This window comes from Muntiacus reevesi, chromosome 3, assembly GCF_963930625.1.
Source record: "Muntiacus reevesi chromosome 3, mMunRee1.1, whole genome shotgun sequence".
In the NCBI taxonomy this organism is placed as follows: domain Eukaryota; kingdom Metazoa; phylum Chordata; class Mammalia; order Artiodactyla; family Cervidae; genus Muntiacus; species Muntiacus reevesi.
Genome location: NC_089251.1, coordinates 239179449 through 239200219, shown reverse-complemented (window position 1 = coordinate 239200219; position 20771 = coordinate 239179449). Strand labels below are relative to the sequence as shown.

General features: G+C 37.4%; 1 protein-coding gene across 1 annotated transcript in view; it reads left to right on the top strand.

Moving 5' to 3' along the window:
* SLC38A11 (solute carrier family 38 member 11) overlaps positions 1-20771 on the top strand; it is a 56381-nt gene that overhangs the window by 23860 nt on the left and 11750 nt on the right. The window contains exons 9-11 of the mRNA XM_065931672.1: positions 12241-12311; positions 12977-13138; positions 16021-16133. Of these exons, the coding sequence (XP_065787744.1) occupies positions 12241-12311; positions 12977-13138; positions 16021-16133 (346 nt within the window). The remainder of the gene's footprint in view (positions 1-12240; positions 12312-12976; positions 13139-16020; positions 16134-20771) is intronic.

Genomic DNA, 20771 nt, shown 5'->3' with positions numbered 1-20771 from the left:
ACTCCGATACTTTGGCCACCTGATGCGAAGAACTGACTCATTGGAAAAGACCCTGATGCTGGGAAAGATTGAGGGTGGGAGGAGAAGGGGACAACAGAGGAAGAGATGGTTGGATGGCATCACCGACTCAATGGACATGGGTTTGGGTGGATTCCGGGAGTTGGTGATGGACAGGGAGGCCTGGTGTGCTGCGGTTCATGGGTCTCGAAGAGTTAGACATGACTGAGCGACTGAACTGAACTGATTTCTTTTCTTGTAATTTTTTTTCTAGAACCAAGACTTGTTTTTGGTTCTGTTTTGAATCATGTTTCATTGGGTATTCAGTTTAGCTTTAAAAATTTTTTTTTTTTTTTAAGCAGTTTTTAGGTTACAACAAATTTAAGAGGAAGGTACAGAGATTTCTCACAAACCTTCTAGTCTCACACATGCATAACCTCGCCCATTATCAGCATCCTCTACTAGGATGGTACATGGGTTACAATTGATGAATCTAGGTTAGCACATCATAATTACCCAAAATCCATAGTTTACATTAGAGTTCACTCTTGGTATTGCACATTTTATAGGTTTGGACTAATGTATAATGATATGTATTCATCATTATATAAACATGCAGTGTATTTCACTTCCCCAAAATTCCTGTGTGTTTCCTCTATTTGCCCCTTTCCTCCACCCCTAACCACTGGAAACTGCTGATCTTTTTACTGTCTCTACAATTTTGCCTTTTCCAGTTGCCTTTTCAACTACAGTTGAAGTCGTAGACTAAATAGCCTTTTCAACATGGCTTCTTGTTCAAGTAATATGTATGTAAGGTTTGTTCATATTTATTCGTAGCTTGATAGCTCATCTCTTTCTCGTACTGAGTAATATTCTATCATCTGGATATACCAGAGTTTATCCATCAACCTCCAGAAGGATTATCTTGGTTGTTTCCATGTTTGGCAATTAGGAATAAAGCTGTATTGTATTGGTGTGGCAGGTTTGTGTGTGGAATATGTCTTCGAATTCTTTGGGTGAATACTAAGCAATGTGATTGCTGGATCCTCTGATAAGAATGTGTTTAGTTTTGTTAGAAACCATCAAACTGTCTCCCAAAGTAGCTGTACCAGTTTGCATTTCCGCTGAAAATGAATGAGAGCTCCTATTGCTCCACATTCTCACCAACATTTGGAGTTGTCAGTGTTCTAGATTCTGGCCAGACTAATAAATATACTTTTTTCTCTTGTAAGGGGTACAGTGGTATCTCAGTGTTGTTTTAATCAGCATTTCCCTGGTGATATATGGTTTGGAGCATCTTTGCATATGCCTGTTTGCTCTCAAGATACCTTCTTCAATGAGGTGTCTGTTAGGGGATCAGGGGATCTTTGGGCATTTTTAAATTGGGTTGTTTGTGTTTTTATTGTTGAGTTTTATGTGCTCTTTGTATATTTTGGAGATAATGAGTCCTTTGTAAGATGTCTTTTAAAAATATTTTCTCCTCGTTTAGCTTTTGATTTGGCTTAATATTGTTATTCCTTTTCCAGATGCTCAAACATATAAGATCATCCGCCAATCTTGTTATTTTTCACTAGAGACCTCCTTTCAGAACCTTTGTCTTCTTTCTTTTCTGGAGAGAGTAATTTCTCAGTTTGTTGTCCCACTGTCTTTCTGGGACTTCCTTTCACCTCTATTTTGTGTTAGACACCCTACATTCAGTTTCTCAAATCCTTCTTTTTTCTTTGTGTTGTTCTTTTGCTAGAGCATCCTGAGTAGCGTCCTGGTGTGTCTGGGTCCTGCACACACAGGGCTTTAGCAGAGATATTCAGCTCTCTCACGTCATTAGCTCCCTCTGTGTTGTGCCTTTTTCCATTCTCAGCAGTTATGAGTGACTTTCTAAGCACCCACTTCCCTTTTTTCAAAATATCTTCTCTCATTGATGTCTCTTCTTCTGCCATCCCCTCCCCTGGAGACTTGTCTTCCATTTAAATTCCTTTAGTATCATTCTAGTGAGGTCTGAGACAAGAAATTAAGTTCATGTGTCCCATCCACTGAGTTTAATTGGATGTCCAGGTTTAACACTTGATTATTAATTTGCCTGCAGATTTAAGTATAAATCCAAGCATTTTATTTAAAATGCATTTTCCTCTTTAGGAAAGTTATTCCATTGTTTGTGAGACTTGCACTGCAACATGAAAAACAGCAGACAGAGAGACTGGGGGGGGGGGGGCGGGGATAAAAGAAGTACTATTAGTACTTAATTGAAAGTTTTGGGAAGAGATTTCTGTGTAAAATAAGGGCTAAAATAAGATTTTGTATTACTTTGCTAAATATTTCTTTAGCACCACCCCCTCCCCACCCAGCAAAACTGGGAATCAATTACCTCTGCCTGTTATTTGTGCATTCAGTGAAATTACTGCATCTTCAATTTGGTAAAGATTAATTTTCCATTGCTTCCAAAGACTGTTCAACACACACACACACACACCCCTGAAGATTTTATAGTATGTGCAAGGCCATATAACCTTATTGAAATAAAACATAGGTCCTCCAAATAATTCCTGAAAGTGAAACTTTCAGTTTCCTAACATAACAAGATAAGATAGCTTCTCTCTCTCTATGGAAAGGTAGGGCTAAGAGCTCAAGAAATGAACTTAAGTGTCCCTGTACTTATTTATATATTTAATGATGCTAATGATGAAATGCATAAATATTCTCTCATAGTGTTTCCCCATGGTGAAATACAAAAGAAAAACATTTTGCTTTTGCAACATGGACAGAATAAAATGCTTTCTATAATCAGAAAATTGTATAACAAAAAAATAAGAGTAACCCTTAATTTATGTGTGCATATATAGATAGAATCTTAAAATTTTTAAAGTTAATGTTATACTTTTTTCCCTCTCAAGTGATAAGTCCAAGATGCTATCCGAGTGATGATTAAATAATCAGGCAATTTGCCTCTCTATCCATTTTCAATGTCAAATATCTTAAGGTTCAATGAGTGCCCTCTTTTATTCAAATGTTTAATTATCTTCCACTGGTGGTGGTCACACCACTGTAGCAAAATTTATGTCACTACAGAGCAGCTCCCCAGCTTAGCTTGGGAAACTGACTCTGGAGCTCAGGTATAAACCCTGGAATGAGGTGAACAACTCCGAGGACCCTGAACTCGAGTGGCCTTCTGCAGCTGGAAGTTCTGCAGGCCCGGTTGTGCAGAACATTTTGGGGGTATGGTGGGTGGGAGAGAACACTGAATATTTACTGTGACTATCCAAAGCATAAATGAGCCTTTCATCTTTTTCATCATTATCAAAACAAGTTAGAGATATATCATCTGTTATCAAGACTAATCATTCACTTATTTAAAATAAGAATCACTCGCCTTTCTCATAGTCCCTTCATTTTCAACAAGAGTGTGAATACCATGGTAGACATTGCATTTCATGCACTTGCAGGTCCTTCCACCCAGACTAAGACATGTCTTATTACTTTAGTGGCAACATGAAGAAAGGGGAAAAGAGCGGAAGGAGCCCCATCTAACGCTGGTTGTCCACTAGATACTGCACTTTTATTCATTTTCTCATAGCCCTTTTAAAAAATACTTATTTAGTGGGCTGCATGAGATCTTAGTTGTGGGGCACGGGCTTAGTTACCCTGCGGCATGTGGAATCTTAGGTCCCCAACCAGGGATTAAACCCAAGTCCCCTGCATTGGAAGATGGATTCTTAACCACTGGACCACTAGAAAAGTCAGATATATAAAATAGAATTAATACTGTCTCTGTTCTACAGCAGAGAAAACTGAAACCAGTGTCATTAAGTAATCTGCTGAGAGTCAGCCTGCTAGTATATCATAAAGGTAAAATTTAAATCCAAGTCTGTCTGACCCCAAAGCTCATTTTTTTTTCCATTTCAACTTGCTGTAATTATGTTTTTTCTTAGTCTAGAGAAACTTCTTTCACAATGGGAATTAAGTTCACTATTGTTCTAGTTTTCCCTTATTAATAGTATTAACCACAATTTTATCTATAGCCAGCAGGAATGAAAGAAGCAGGCAGGAGCCAAATGGGGATTAAAAGCTGGTTTATTCATCATTAGGTAACACTGACACTTGCTGAAAAGATGCTGTTGACGTCAGTGGGCTAATTTCAAAGCTGTTGGCTTCCATTGCAGACTCTAGAAATACACCGGTAAATGTGGTTGGTTTCAGCTCTCAAGGAAATGAATCTTTATGGCACCAACAGAAGAATCTAAACCAAAAAGAAATCAGAGAGCAGTTCTATTTGGAGGATTCTTCAGAAGAAAATTAGCCTCTTTGTGCAAAAGAAATACTCCCGAAGAGTTGTATGTTAACTAATGTTAATTTCATTTTGAAAAATCATTTGAAAACCATTTCTACTTTACAGGTAACTTATTGTGAATTATTCTTTAAAATTAAAAAAGGGAAGTGCTCATCCTATAACGTAATCACTTTGTAAAAACAGATTGTCTTCACTTGATTCACACTTAATAATATTTCAATATGACTACTATGTACTGTGTTTTCCCTCTATCCCTATTCATAATGACAATTTTGATTTGTTTCTCAGTATTTTTTTTGCTTTTTTGTTCTTTTTTCAAAGTTTTTGGTAGCCATGGTTCTTTATAAGTTAACAAAATATTCTTGTTTATTGTTACATTCATCTCCTCCATTCTTCTACCTGCCTCTCAGAAAGTTCAAGTGGCTGAAATTTATGACGTAAGCTACAATACAAGAAAAATGACCCCTCTTGAAGTAATTTCTTTAACTCTTTTAGACCATTAGAAGGTAATTATGTTTTCTGCAACAGAAAATATCTATAGAACTCCATTTAGATCTCTGTTGTCCAACACAGTAGCAAACAGCCACATGTGACTATTTTTTTATTTAAGAATTTTTTTATTGAAATAGAATTAATTTACAGTGTTGTGTTAGGTGCAGGTATACGGACAAGTGATTCAGTTTTACATATAAATGTCTGTGTGTCAGAAGTACAGAACAGACTTTTGAACTCTGTGGGAGAAGGTGAGGGTGGGATGTTTGTAAAGAACAGCATGTATATTATCTATGGTGAAACAGATCACCAGCCCAGGTGGGATGCATGAGTCAAGCGCTCGGGCCTGGTGCACTGGGAGGACCCAGAGGAATCGGGTGGAGAGGGAGGTGGGAGGGGGGATCGGGATGGGGAATACGTGTAACTCTATGGCTGATTCATATCAATGTATGACAAAACCCACTGGAAAAAAAAAATGTCTGTGTGTGTATGTATATATATGTGTGTGTGTGTGTGCGTGTGTGTGTGTATTCTCTTTAAGACTCTTTTCCATGGTAGGTTATTATAAGATACTGACTAGATTTCCCTGTGCTATACAGTGGGTCCTTATTGTTTACTCTTTTATGTATAAAAGTGTATATGTTAATCCCAAACTCCTAATTTATCTTCCTTCACGTGTGACTATTTAGATAAAATAAAATTAAATTAAAAATTAGTTTGCCCTAGCCATAATTTTAAAAGCTCAGCAGCCACATGCGTCTAGTGGTCATCATGTTGGACAGCACAGATGTAGAACATTTCCATCAGTGTAGAAAGCAATTGTAAGGGAGCGAAATTTGCCACCCCAAAATATGTTTCTTTGGTCAGCGGATTATTTCAAACTGAAAACAGTCAAGACCTGGAAGACTCAGGAAGTACCTTTGACCTTCTTCCTCACTGCTTAAGAGAATTTAGACAGAGGGACATTCCTGAAATAGAGCTATCCCCAGAGATACCAGCAAAGAGTATGTACTAGGTGTGGAGGAGAAACTGGGCAGGGGCTAGAGATCAGAGTCCACTGTGTGTGCTGTGTCTCCTCAAGGCCCAGCAAACATTTGTTTACCAAATATTTACTTTTCCATCTCCATGTGAATTGCCTTCCTCACTTTTGAAGTCCCAAACCATTGCCCCCAGCATCCTCTTTTATTTTTAACTGAAGATGATATTTAAGGTAAGGTTTTTGGCCATCTGGGCAGTTTCCCCTGGGTCCCTCCTTTGTACAGCTGTCATTAATCTTTTGCTTCATTTTCTCCTGTTAGTCTATCTCCTGTCAATTTAATTCTTAGAGCAGCCAGAAGAACCTAGAAGAGTGGAGGAAATTTTTTTCCTCCCCAACACCCATTGTATGATGCTATTCTAGATTACCATACAGAATAAAAGATATTTGACCTCTTTGTTTTGTCTTTTTCCCTGCAGCATTTCCAGTGGTCATAACAGTGATTGCCACACTAGTAGTGTTCAGCAAATTAATATTTGTTGAAAATTGAATGAATCGAATGACTTTCCAGCAGGAGGAACATAATTTCAGTCATAGAATGTGGAAATTTAAGGTTAAAAACTAGGTTCAAATTCAAAAAGCTTTCATTAGAAAATATTGTATAATTATATAAAGTTCAGAAAGCAGCACATTGAGCTAGATCTTTTTGAAACAGTTTTCTATATTTGGTTACAGTCTTTATCAGCAATGAACTATCATATTTAAAAGTCAGTTTATTTCTCTTTCCCCAGAGGTTAACCATTATCCTTAAGTTGGATTAATATCTCTTTTCCCAGACATAACTATTATTCTTAAGTTGGTTTGAATCATTCCTGTTCATGCCTTTGTACTTATGCTATGCATTTCTGTATTGGCAATTGTATTTACTTTTTGATTAGAATGTTTGTAAAATATACGTAAATAATCATGATGGTAAAAGAAAAATGTACGTTCTCTAAAATAATCACTATTTTCTCCTCAATATTGTATTCAGTATATTGGGCTGGACAAAACATTTGTTCGGGTTTTTCCATTAGATATTACGGAAATCTCCGAATGAACTTTTTGGCCAACACAATATTTCCATTTTGATAAAATTAGCGCTGGGTGACTCTTTTTAATTGCTCTATAGCACACATCTGATGCTTTAGGAATTTAAATTGTCTACTTATAAGCTCTGATTGCCTTCAACTCTACTGGATATTGCCAAGTTCGTCTCCATAGTGTTTACAGTTTTTGGTTCCTTCCGTGATAATTGTATCTTGTTCTTTTCTAGCAATTTCTTAACATTGCTATTATTGAACTAGGTGTAAAATGATTTTTTTGAAGTGTATTTCATTTGAATTTCTCTAATAATTAAGGAGGGTGAGCAACATATAGCATATTTGTTGCCATTCTCAATTCTTTTTCTATCAATTAACAGTTGTCTATTGTTCATTGGAACATTTTTACTTATGTTATGCAAGAGCATTTAATGTACACTGGATAATAACCCTTTGTTGGCTATATGCAAGACAAATTTCATCTCTCAGTTTTTAGCTTTTCTTTACTTTTTAACTTTGAATATGGGTTATTTTACTATACATTTTATGCATGTTCTGGATGTGTGCTCAGTCCTACAGTTGTATCCAACTCTCTGCGGGGCTCATGAACTGTAGCCTGTCTGTCCATGGGATTTTTCAGACAAGAATACTGGAGCAGATTGCCGTTTCCTTCTCCAGGGGATCTTCCTGATCCAGGGCTCAAACCCACATCTCTTGCATCTCCTGTATTGGCAGACAGATTTCTTTACCACTAGCGGCACCTGGGAAGCCCCTATACATTTTATGTTTACCTTCTATTAATTTAACCAGGTTTATCAATTTTTATCTTTATAGTTTTTGCTTTTATAGATTTAAAACAAGCTCTGTTCCATCAAAAAATATTATGTTTTATTCTTTGAAATTAAATATTAGTTTGGAGGGAATTGACATTACATGATGTCAGTTGAGTCTTCCCATTCATAGATATGGTATATCTCTCCATTTGTTTGTCTTTCAATAAAATTATATCATACTATTAACATTATGCATATTTTTTAGTTTTTTATCATTGCCATTTAAAAAATGTTTTTATTTGTATACATCAATCCTATTGATTTTTGTGTATCGAGCTTGTGTCCAGCGAAATTGCTGAATGTTTTTATTAATTCCAATTGCTTATCAGTAGATTCCCCTGAATTTTCTGTGTACATAATTATATTGTGTCCAAATTTATCACTTCCCAGTGATTACATATCTTATCACTATGTGTTATTTTATTGCATGAGCTAGGAAATCCAGTAGTATATTCTGAAAGCAGTGATACGAACATCATCTAGTGCCTGTCTTTAATTGTAATATTTCTAAATTTTCACTTTTAAATATGTTATTTGCTATAGGTTTTGGTATACATTCTCTATTAGGTCAAGAAAGTTCTTCTTTAATAATAACTTGCTTAATATTCTTGTCAGAATAAATACTAGATTGTGGGCTTTTCTACATGTTTTGAAATGGTCAGTCATAAGCTTTATATTCTCCATTAATCTGTTAATGTGATGAATTATACTAATAGATTTTTCTATTACTGAACTACTCTTGCACTTATTGGAAAAACTCCTCTTAGACATGGTTCTTTCTCTTATACATTGCTTGATTGCATTTGATAATATTTCATCTTCCCTTTTCAGCATCTAAAATCAGAGCCATCTATGTTTTACATTCTTATCCACACTGGGTATCAAGATATCACAAAATATATCAAGAAACTTTCTCTTTTTTTGTGTGTGGAACTATTTTTCTGGCCTTCCCATGACTCAAACGGTAAAGAATCTGCCTGCAGTGCAGGAGACCAGGGTTCAATATCTCTGTCGGGAAGATCCTCTGGAGAAGGGGATGGCATTCCACTCCAGTGTTCTTGCCTGGAGAATCCTATGGACAGAGAAGCCTGGTGGGCTACAGTCCTTGGGGTCACAAAGAGTCAGACATGACTGAGCAACTAACACACACATTTTTCTGGAACTCAATCCCAGGCTAATTTATAAAAGATTGGAAAACCATATTCAGTGTCTCCTTCTCTTTCTAGATTTGGACATATTTTTCCCTATATGTAACATGTTTTTGGTATTTTTTCCTCTTATGAAATCAGCATCGTTAAGATGAACACAGAGAATCCAAAATTATTGTAGTTACTATTTCTCCATCTTATCTAGGAATTTCAAGGAACCATATGGACTAGGAAAAGCATTTTAAACTTAAATGAATGAAGAAAAATAAAACTCGTACTTTTTTATTACTCATATAAGAGCCAAAAAATAGGGTACCACCACAATCTGTACTGAAAGGAAAAATTAATATCACTAACATGCAAAAACCCTAACAGGAGAAGTAGATCATTTAAAATATTAGAAAGCTAAAAATCTTCAAGCTTCTACAGTTATTAATGCTGCCTTTTCGAAAAAAAACCTTTTTAAGGACTATGGGCCAAGTTTATATTTTTCCACATTAGCATGGGAATTTGACAGGTATGCTGCTATGGGTAATGTTCACTGCAGTCAGATCAGTGGAGGCAGCAGGTGGCAGCAGCTCCCACTCAAAAATCTCTGAGACTCAGCAAGCCTTGTAACAGCAGGAGGCCTCACTTGTATGCTACCTAGTTCTTTTGAGTTTGTAAGTGCTCATTCCAAATATGCAAAGCAGTGACATAATGCATAAATCGCGCTAACTCTGACCAAACAAATGAGACATTTTTTTTGTCTGCGTTGAGAATGAATCACAGACTTACGAAATTGATGGTTTTACACCTGGTGCCTTTCTACTTTCTAGGACCCTTCTTTCTTGTCCTTCTCTTCCGTCTTTATGCATTTTGGGGGTCTCACTCAAGGCTTTCCTTTTCAGGGAAGCTGGCCATACTTTTGGACCTTTGCTATCTTCTATTAAATGACACTGTATAATAATAATGTTCAGACATAAGCTGATAGTACTATTAACCATTTATGGAATACTTACCATATGCTAAGTTCTCTCCCAGATTTTGCATATTTTTCTCATTTAATTTATATAATAACTCAGTGAATTAGGCATTATTATTATTGTCCGCATTTTATAGATATCAAAATTGAAGCACGGGGACTTCCCTGGTGGTCCAGTGGTTAAGAATCCACCTTGCAATGCAGAGGACGTGGTTTCGATCCCTGGTCGAGGAGCTAAGCTCCCACATGCTGCAGAGTGGCTGAGCCCAAGCTCCACAACTATTGAGCTCAGGTACCCCAGCAAAGAGCCGGTGCACCGCAAACGAAAGATCCCGCGTGCTGCAACTAAGAGCTGACACAGGCAAATTAATACAGTTGTAACTAAATTAAAAAAAAAACAAAACTGAAGCACAGAAAGTATTTGTCTAAGATCACTAATAAGTACATAGGGCCAGAAGATCAATACAGACTGGAGCCTATGTTCTTCACTGTTCATCAAGGAGACCAATCTGTGACTATAGCCAGGGTGGCAGATAGTTTAATGACACCAGGAAAGAGGGTTATTCAGGCAGTTGCAAGTGCATATATTTCTAAAACCTCTTTGAGAAGTGTATACACAGGCGGGAATTGGAAGTGACTGACAGCTCAGTAAAGAAGAGATGGACAGACCAAAGAGGGAAAGCTCAGCTTCTTTACTGACTGTGGAAGCTTGACCAGATGTGTCATCATCCAGAGCTTGACTTTCCTAATGCTTTCAATGGTGATAAGAATACTTCAAGTAAGGTGAAAAGACAGCCCTCAGATTGGGAGAAGATAATAGCAAATGAAGCAACAGACAAAGGATTAATCTCAAAAATATACAAGCAACTCCTGCAGCTCAAGTCCAGAAAAATAAATGACCCAATCAAAAAATGGGCCAAAGAACTAAACAGACATTTCTCCAAAGAAGACATACAGATGGCTAACAAACACATGAAAAGATGCTCAACATCACTCATTATCAGAGAAATGCAAATCAAAACCACAATGAGGTACCATTACACGCCAGTCGGGATGGCTGCTATCCAAAAGTCTACAAGCAATAAATGCTGGAGAGGGTGTGGAGAAAAGGGAACCCTCTTACACTATTGGTGGGAATGCAAACTAGTACAGCCACTATGGAAAACAGTGTGGAGATTTTTTAAAAAACTGGAACTAGAACTGCCATATGACCCAGCGATCCCACTTCTGGGCATACACACTGAGGAATCCAGATCTGAAAGAGACACGTGCACCCCAATGTTCATCGCAGCACTGTTTATAATAGCCAGGACATGGAAGCAACCTAGATGCCCATCAGCAGACGAATGAATAAGGAAGCTGTGGTACATATACACCATGGAATATTACTCAGCCGTTAAAAAGAATTCATTTGAATCAGTTCTAATGAGGTGGATGAAACTGGAGCCCATTATACAGAGTGAAGTAAGCCAGAAAGATAAAGAACATTACAGTGTACTAACACATATATATGGAATTTAGAAAGATGGTAACAATAACTCTATATGCAAAACAGAAAAAGAGACACGGAAGTACAGAACAGACTTTTGAACTCTGTGGGAGAAGGTGAGGGTGGGATGTTTCGAGAGAACAGCATGTATATTATCTATAGTGAAACAGATCACCAGCCCAGGTTGGATGCATGAGACAAGTGTTTGGTCCTGGTGCACTGGGAAGACCCAGAGGAATCGGGTGGAGAGGGCGGTGGGAGGGGGGATTGGGATGGGGAATACATGTAACTCCATGGCTGATTCATGTCAATGTATGACAAAACCCACTGCAATATTGTGAAGTAATTAGCCTCCAACTAATAAAAATAAATGAAAAAAATAAATAAATAAAACTGGACATAGAAGTAGCAAAAAAAAAAAAAAAAAAGAATACTTCAGTGTTGCTGTGAAGATTGAGATAGCATAGGATGGTTCCTGGAACATCGTTAAGGACCTTTTCAATTAATAGTAGTTCAGTCCACCTTTCTCAATAAAGTGTAGTGCCAGCTGTGAATTTTCTTTGGGTAGGATGAGCCTGGAAGAATGAGTTAGAAGGAAATGAAGGGCAGCATTGATTAATTGAGGAAGAATTTTGCTTTATTAATGTTATCTTCTTCATTGAGTATCTCAAATGTGCATAACAAATGTTTCTTATTAAATTGACAAACACAGTGACAGTATTAAGTAATCTATTTTAAATATGTGAAACTAGATTCTTTCTAAGTATATTTAGCGTACATGTTCAAGGAGCAAGGTTAACAGATTACATCAATATTCCTGGGGAATGTATTTACAATTCAAAAAGATGAATGAGGACTCCTTATAAATTTCTGACTTGAAGATGTTCAGCTTATAGCGTGACATCATTTCTTGTTTTCTTGTATGCTTATGCCTGTGTTTGTTTAATCATTCTTCAAATTAACCGATTCTCTTCTAGACCAAAAACAGAAGATGCTTGGATATTTGCAAAGCCCAATGCCATTCAGGCTGTTGGTGTGATGTCGTTTGGTGAGTACATGGTTTCCAAGGTCCTTTCTCAATGTGGGGTCTTCTGTACCATGAAAAAGTGCTTTGCCTCATATTTGTGTCTGGAAAGCAGATGTCTTAAGTTTTAGACTTCCTATTAGCAGCGTATGATTCAGTTTGTGCCAGCATAAAATTAGGCGCAAACCATTCTCACTCATCACTAAAATTTGCTTCAATTTTAACAAATCTTTTTCTCATGCAGAAAACTCATTAAAGTCTTCTTGTTTCTTAACTTGAAAATCTAGCAAGTGTTAACAGACTTCCTCCTTGAATACAAAGTATTGTGAATTGGCCAGGCGTCTAGAGTGACTCTGTTATATCCCAGATGGGAAAGGAAGCCCTGGGCTGAAAATATGGTGTTGTTTAGATTTCCTTTAAGATTGGAAAGGCCACTAGGAAATGGGAGAGAAAGTTGGATAGGCCTGGTTTATATCAAGAGTGACATGAAAAGATCACATGAGCCTAATACAAATGAAATTTCTCATTCCTACAGCTGTTAGAAAGATTATTTCTGGCATTTCTAGTAAATTAGTATATTTGAACTTCAATTCATTAGTATTTCAAAGTAGCATATGTCTCTGAATTTTCCAAGGGAAAAGAACTATGTGATTTGCTTTAATAATGCTTTTTCCCCCCTTGTATTGCAGCATTTATTTGCCACCATAACTGCTTCTTAGTTTATGGTTCTTTGGAAGAACCTACAGTAGCTAAGTGGTCTCACATCATCCATGTGTCCACCTTGATTTCTGTATTTATCAGTATTCTCTTTGCTACGTGTGGATACTTGACATTTACTGGCTACACCCAAGGTAAAAAGAGAAATTCTATCTTAACATATTTTGGTGTTCATATGGAGTGGTGCTATCACTTCTCATTTATTATACCCAAGGCTCTACTTCAAAGTAGAATGCATTCTCTCCTCTACCAGCCTCCCTTTCCTAATTTTCTCATTTTTAAACTGCTAAGCTTTTTCTGTAGTCCATTCTCCTTCCTTTGATAGTTTCACTTCAAAGCACATGAATTCTGGCTTCCCTCTCTACTAGTCCACTGCAGTTTCACTTTCAAAGACAACAGTATCCTCTCAACTCATCAGGGCTAACAGTCTTCTTGGTTCTGATTCTCATGGACCTCTCTGAATTACTTAATAGTTCTGAGGACTCCCTGTAGAGAAAAGAGTCCAACCATATCATCATTCACTCCATTCATGTTTTTTTTTTCCCTCTGCGTGCTTCCACTTTGCTTTCAAATCCTATCTCCTCTCCTTCTTTTCTTCTGTTCATCCAACAACCAAGGACATTTCTACTAAGTTGTTCTACTCTTGCTTTAAAAATGCAAAATACCACCTTTCCCACAAAACCAGCCCATTTCCTCCCACCTCCATTCTCACCCCAGGGCACTGAATTCACTTCTTTTCTTCTGTTCATCCATCTGAGTGGTCATCTCTTGTGTGTCCATGACTCTTACATTCACTCATCTATGCAGTGTGCTAGTTAGGGTAGTCTGGCAGCCAGCTAAATGCCGTGATTCATGCATTCCATGGCTTTTGCAGGTCTATTATTGCATTTGACCTTCAGACAACCCTAGGAAGGTAAGTGGAATAACTAGTTTTACCCCCTGCTTAGAACACAAAGAGGCAGAGTAACTTGCCCAAGCTGGCTGGTGACAAAGTGGAAAACACGGCTCCTGACTCTCAGTCCCATTTTCTTTTCATTCCATCTTGCTGTCTACCCCATTTTGGCCACATATAACCCACTAATAGCTGTCTCTTAGCCTCTAGTTCTTCTTGGCTTACTTTTCGAATGCCTTTGAGGTACTCTTGGGTGAATGGTGCATTGTTCCAAATTTAGGTTACGGGTGACTATGATTATAAGGGGAGATTTCTCAAGAAACAAAGAAAGATGACTTCAAAAAAGAGTGATTAATACCATAATCCCAGTGCTATCAATAATATAATACCTGTGTGTGCCATTACAGTATAATAATGAAGTGACCTTGAAAGTCTTGATAAAAATTGTTTCAAAACATTGCCATATATCACTAAAGCTGCACAGTTTGAAAGACAAATGGCCCTTAGTCTCCAATCTCCACAGAATCTTGGCTTCAAAATGCCTTTTCTCTAAGACATAAACCCTTTCTCTTAGTCACACCTTCCTGGTGTTTTTATCAGTAGTAATTGTTCAGATATAATTATAATTAAGTCTTACATAACAAAGCTGACAGGTTGATTTTGGTCTTTTTTTTTTTTTTCCTTTTCTAGCTATAATTCCCTAAAATACACTTACAGTCAAGCTAGAATAAGCTGACACTGTTTCTTTAGGCCATTTTGCCTTAGGCAAATCCAGTCTGGTTTGTGCACACTGCAGGCTTCTTTTCACTCTCATGACACAAACTCCAGCTTATGGGGCAGTGAGAACTCTACATTGTTCTTGAGTTTTCCAGTGACTTTTGAAAAGATGCAGGGCCCGTAGTTTAGTGGAAGTTAGAGAACCGGGAGCTTGATTCCTTTTTCCTAGAGTGTTGGAATCTTTTCTGTCAACCTTGAACTAACCACGACTGCCAATCTTGCTTTGTGATTTAATCTCCTTCTGCCCAAAAGGGACACTAGAAATTTATGTACATTTACTCCAGTTAAAAGGAAGGTGGGGAAAATAAGATTTAAAGAAGTCTTGGGAAGAAGCAAGTCATTCAATCTTTTAATGAAAGAGAAGTATACAGAGGATTATTATTAATTTTTTAAATATATAAACAGTGTGGTAGTGTGTGACTTTTATCTAATTTTCTATTCAGTTTAATTGAAAACTGTGACAAACGTTTTAAAATGTAAGTATTTTATTTAGGAAATAAATAACCCCAAATATTTGTTTCTATATTGGGAAACTTTTCGTTGACATGATCTGTGCTCTCATTAGATCCTGTATTTCTTCACATGTGTCTAAGAAAATAGTCTCTAAATAAGAATTGGTTCCAAGGTATATATGGTCCATCATTTAGTTTGGAACTAATTAAATATAATACTTTGCCTGGGAACTAACCATATTTTCACCGTTTTCAGTCAGCGCATTTATACTTGGACTCATCAGACACCATGAAAGGTAGTGTGTGTTTAGAATTCCTTGCTGTAGCCCTGGGTTTGTGATTAAACTCTATAGAGTGATATACAGGAAATTCAGCTCCTTACATGTACTAGTCTACTGTTCCTTTCAGGATTGTCCTTGATCTAAGAATAACATTTCAAAAGGAAATTTGTTTATTTTAACAGACTTTTTTTTTTTTTTTTTAATAATGAAGTCACTTACTTACTAGAAACAAAGACCAGAAGCAAGTTTATAAAACCAGTACACAAGAATTTAGGGAGTTGATTCTGGTATAAGAAGACAATGGATAAAAGTATTTTTCAGACGTTGATACAAATTTAAGGCTAATCTTCTGAAAACAAACAATGAGAGTAAGAGAAAAAGCATTAGTGATAAATTTTCTTTCAAGTGGAGCATGTGCTAGTTTTAATACCCAGCAGTAATTATGTAGCTTTTGAATGTAAAATTTATATTTAGACTTAACTGTCTGTTGTATTAATTAGAGGATGTTTATATACCTTTACTTATACAATAAATATACAATTATCTCATTTATTAGGTATTTATCTCAAATATCCAGTATCTATTAAGTAAATCTATTTTATATTGTTCTCTAGGAGACTTGTTTGAAAATTATTGCAGAAATGATGACTTGGTAACATTTGGGAGGTTTTGTTATGGAGTCACTGTCATTTTGACATACCCAATTGAATGCTTTGTGACTAGAGAGGTAAGCACAGTCTCTTTTAAAACTTCAGCTAGGTCATTTCTCTACTGCATTAATTTAGTACAATTTATAAATCATTTGATTCTGCAAATTCCCAAGTGCATGACAAGAAATATAATTCATGAAATTTTCTCTTTTAATCAGTTTAAAGATAATTCATATTCAAATGTTTATGAGATGTTTTTTCAAAAGTTGGTTTTGAAAATCATGTTTGGTGGTTTAGTTTATATTAGCATAAACATAAATATTTATACAACTGCATTCCAAAATGAATGTCAGCCTTTAATAGAGTCAAACCAAGATTTTCTTTTACTCATTCTTACAAACAAATTAAGCACTAAGGTTTAAAACATGTTTTACAAAATTGTCTTTTGGCTAAAATGTTTTATAAGTCAACATGTATTAAAAGCACCATAGGACAGATATGATCAATTGTATTATCTTTTAAAAGACTAAAATATTTTATCTTTCATGAAAACTTAAAATTTATTCTAAACCATAAGTTTTAGAGATAATTTTATGTATATATTTACTAAGTTTATAAATATTTTATATAAATATAAAACAAGCATGTATTTATGCATAAATTTATAAATTTTGTTATGAATTTTTACCTATATCTGTATATTGATATATTTCACTTATAAAGTCATCTCCAAGTTATATTATATCATCTACCTGGATTCGTAGAGGAAGATTAAGTAAAAGAGAACTGATTCCTTTTGCAGAAAGTTGGATAATGTGGCTTTGTCAGGAATCCCTTATACAGTAAGCTAAAAATCCACTGTACCATTTAGCAGAAAAACATGATCCTGTTTCATAGTGGTTCTTTCAGGAATCCCACTGAAAAGGCTTAGTCTTAGGATCTATTCCTAGAGGCTGTTTACACAGTACACTGTCAATGGATCTAATGTGTGAAGTGAAATGCGTGCAAAGCTTCAGATACACTAACTGATGGGCAGGCTTCTAGAGGCAGACCAGTGCTTGCCTTATGCTGATTCTGTGTAAGGAACAGCACAGGGAAACGGAGTGAAGACATGGTCAGCACGATGTGTGTCCCTTACAGTTAGCATTTGTCCTCACTTACAAATATATAACCCACAGACCAGCTCACCTCCTTGAATACAGGGAACAGTAGATTGAACTTGATGAATAATTTTAAATCAAAGAGCTAACTATTGTTGGATGCAGGAAATGGTTTTATTTTAGTTTCCACCCAGTACTTTAGGTTCACATCTGATCTCTAGATCAGCAGTGACAGATGGTATATTCTCATGTGGTTTCTGGTGAGCTGCTCATGGACTTCTGAGTCATTGCACCTGCACAGCTTATGTCTTCAGTGCTTGAGACTTGTGTTTCCTTTCTAGCTGCCCTGACAGGAAGACAGAACTAAATCAAGATCTCTGCCACGGTAGCAGATAGTGGGCAGAGGAACTTTGTATATTCCTCACCCATTCACTTCCTTTTTCTTTCTCTCGTTTCTGCATGTGCACACACACACACACACACACACACACACACACACACACACATGCACACACAAATATACGATTGGCATTAATATAATCAAAGTGATTTCTACTCACAGGTAAAGTAGCTGGCCATGTCCAAGGATGACACAAAACCAGTCTACCCCTAATAAATATCTGCACTAGTTTGCCCCACTGAGTGAACGTCATCATTAAGAATGCACTCAAAATGAGATAATATTTGGAAGGACATTACCAATTACCAAAAACCAAAATGAGTAAAAGTGATTAGTGAAAGTGAAAGTCACTCAGTCGTGTCCAACTCTTTGTGACCCCATGAACTAGAGAGTCCATGGAATTGGAGTGGGTAGCCTTTTCCTTCTCCAGGGGATCTTCCCAACCCAGAGACTGAACCCAGGTCTCCCACACTGTGGGCAGATTCTTTACCAGCTGAGCCCCAAGGGAAGTCCAAGCATACTGAAGTGGGTAGCCTATCCCTTCTCCAGCAGATCATCCCAAGCTAGGAATCAAACCAGGGTCTCCTGCATTGTGGGCGGATTCTTTACCAACTGAGCTATCAGGGAAGCACAGTGATTAGTATCCCCATTTAATTATTAGCAGTTATGTCAGTATCCACTCAATGGGGCACTGTTACTTACCTAGAAATGTTACTTATCACAGCTTGGGGAATTGACTTCCTTAAGGTCCCCAGCATCTGATCCAGTCCTACCATTTCCGACTCTTTTCTCGTGGTTCTTTTGCAGTTACCACCCTGTTTAGACTGTCTCCTCCTTGCCCCCCATATGTATCTTTCCTATTCTCTTTGCTCTTTTTCACACTCTTGCCTTGGTCTATAATTCTGCTGTAAATCCCATCTGTGTTTCAAGCTCTTCCTCAAGCCAAAGTAAGACGAGGACATTTCAGGAATACGATAAAGCCAGTTACTCACATGGAGACAGAACTAGATAGCTAAGTTCAGTTCAGTTCACTTGCTCAGTGTCCGACTCTCTGCAACCCCATGAATTGCACCATGCCAGGCCTCCCTGTCCATCACCAACTCCTGGAGTTTACCCAAACTTATGTCCATTAGTCGGTGATACCATCTAACTATCTCATCCTCTGTCGTCCCCTTCTCCTGCCCCCAGTCTTTCCCAACATCAGGGACTTTTCAAATGAGTCAGCTCTTCAGCTTCAACATCAGTCCTTCCAATGAACACCCAGGACTGATCTCCTTTCCATGGACTGATTGGATCTCCTTGCAATCCAAGGGGCTCTCAACAGTCTTCTCCAACACCACAGTTCAAAAGCATCAATTCTTTGGTGCTCAGCTTTCTTTATAGTTTGACTCTCACATCCATATATGAATACTGGAAAAACCATAGCCTTGACTAGATAGACCTTTGTTGACAAAGTAATGTCTCTGCTTTTTAATATGCTGTCTAGGTTGGTCATAACTTTCCTTCCAAGGAGTAAGCGTCTTTTAATTTCAAGGCTGCAGTCACCATCTGCAGTGATTTTGGAGCCCAAAAAAATAGTCAGCCACTGTTTCCACTGTTTCCACATCGATTTGCCATGAAGTGATGGGACCAAATGACATGATCTTAGGTTTCTGAATGTTGAGCTTTAAGCCAACTTTTTAACTCTCCTCTTTCACTTTCATCAAGAGGCTGTTTAGTTCTTCACGTTCTGCCATAAGGGTGGTGTCACCTGCATTGTCTGAGGTTATTGATATTTCTCCTGGCAATCTTGATTCCAGCTTGTGCTTCTTCCAGCCCAGCGTTTCTTATGATGTACTCTGCATACAAGTTAAATAAGCAGGGTGACAACATACAGCCTTGATGTACTCCTTTTCCTATTTGGAACCAGTCTGTTGTTCCATGTCCAGTTCTAACTGTTGCTTCCTGACCTGCATACAGGTTTCTTAAGAGGCAGGTCAGGTGGTCTGATATTCCCATCTCTTTCAGAATTTTCCACAGTTCATTGTGATCCACACAGTCAAAGGCTTTGGCATAGTCAGTAAGGCAGAAATAGATGTTTTTCTGGAACTCTCTTGCTTTCTCTATGATCCAGCAAATGTTGGCAGTTTGATCTCTGGTTCCTCTGCCTTTTCTAAAACCAGCTTGAACATCTGGAAGTTCATGATTCATGTATTGCTGAAGCGTGGCTTGGAGAATTTTGAGCCTTACTTTACTAGTGTGTGAGATGACTGCAATTGTGCAGTAGTTTGAGCACTCTTTGGCATTGCCTTTCTTTGGGATTGGAATGAAAACTGACCTTTTCCAGTCCTGTGGCCACTGATGAGTTTTCCAAATTGCTGGCATATTGAGTGCAGCATTTTCACAGCGTCATCTTTCAGGATTTGAAATAGCTCAACTTGTATTCCATCACCTCCACTAGCTTTGTTCATAATGATGCTTCCTAAGGTCCACTTGAATTCACATTCTAGTATATCTGGCTCTAGGTGAGTGATCATACCATCATGTTTATCTGGGTCGTGAAGATCTTTTTTGTACAGTTCTTCTGTGTATTCTTGCCACATCTTAATGTCTTCTGCTTCTATTAGGTCCATACCATTTCTGTCCTTTATCGAACCCATCTTTGCATGAAATGTTCCCTTGGTATCTCTAATTTTCTTGAAGAGATCTCTAGTCTTTCCCATTCTATTGTTTTCCTCTATTTCTTTACATTGATTGCTGAGGAAGGCTTTCTTATCTCTCCTCGCTATTCTTTGGAGCTCTGCATTCATATGGGAATATCTTTCCTTTTCGCCTTTGCTTTTGCTTCTCTTCTTTTCACAGCTATTTGTAAGGCCTCTGCAGACAGCTATTTTGCTTTTTTGCATTTCTTTTACTTGGGGATGGTCTTGATCCCTGTCTCCTGTACAATGTCATGAACCTCCGTCCATAGTTCATCAGGCACTCTATCAGATCTAGTCCCTTAAATCTATTTCTCACTTCCACTGTATAATCATAAGGGATTTGATTTAGGTCATACCGGAAAGGTCTAGTGGTTTTCCCTACTTTCTTCAATTTCAGTCTGAATTTGGCAATAAGGAGTTCATGATCTGAGCCACAGTCAGCTCCCGGTCTTGTTTTTGCTGACTGTATAGAGCTTCTCCATCTTTGGCTACAAAGAATATAATCAATCTGATTTCAGCATTGACCATCTGGTG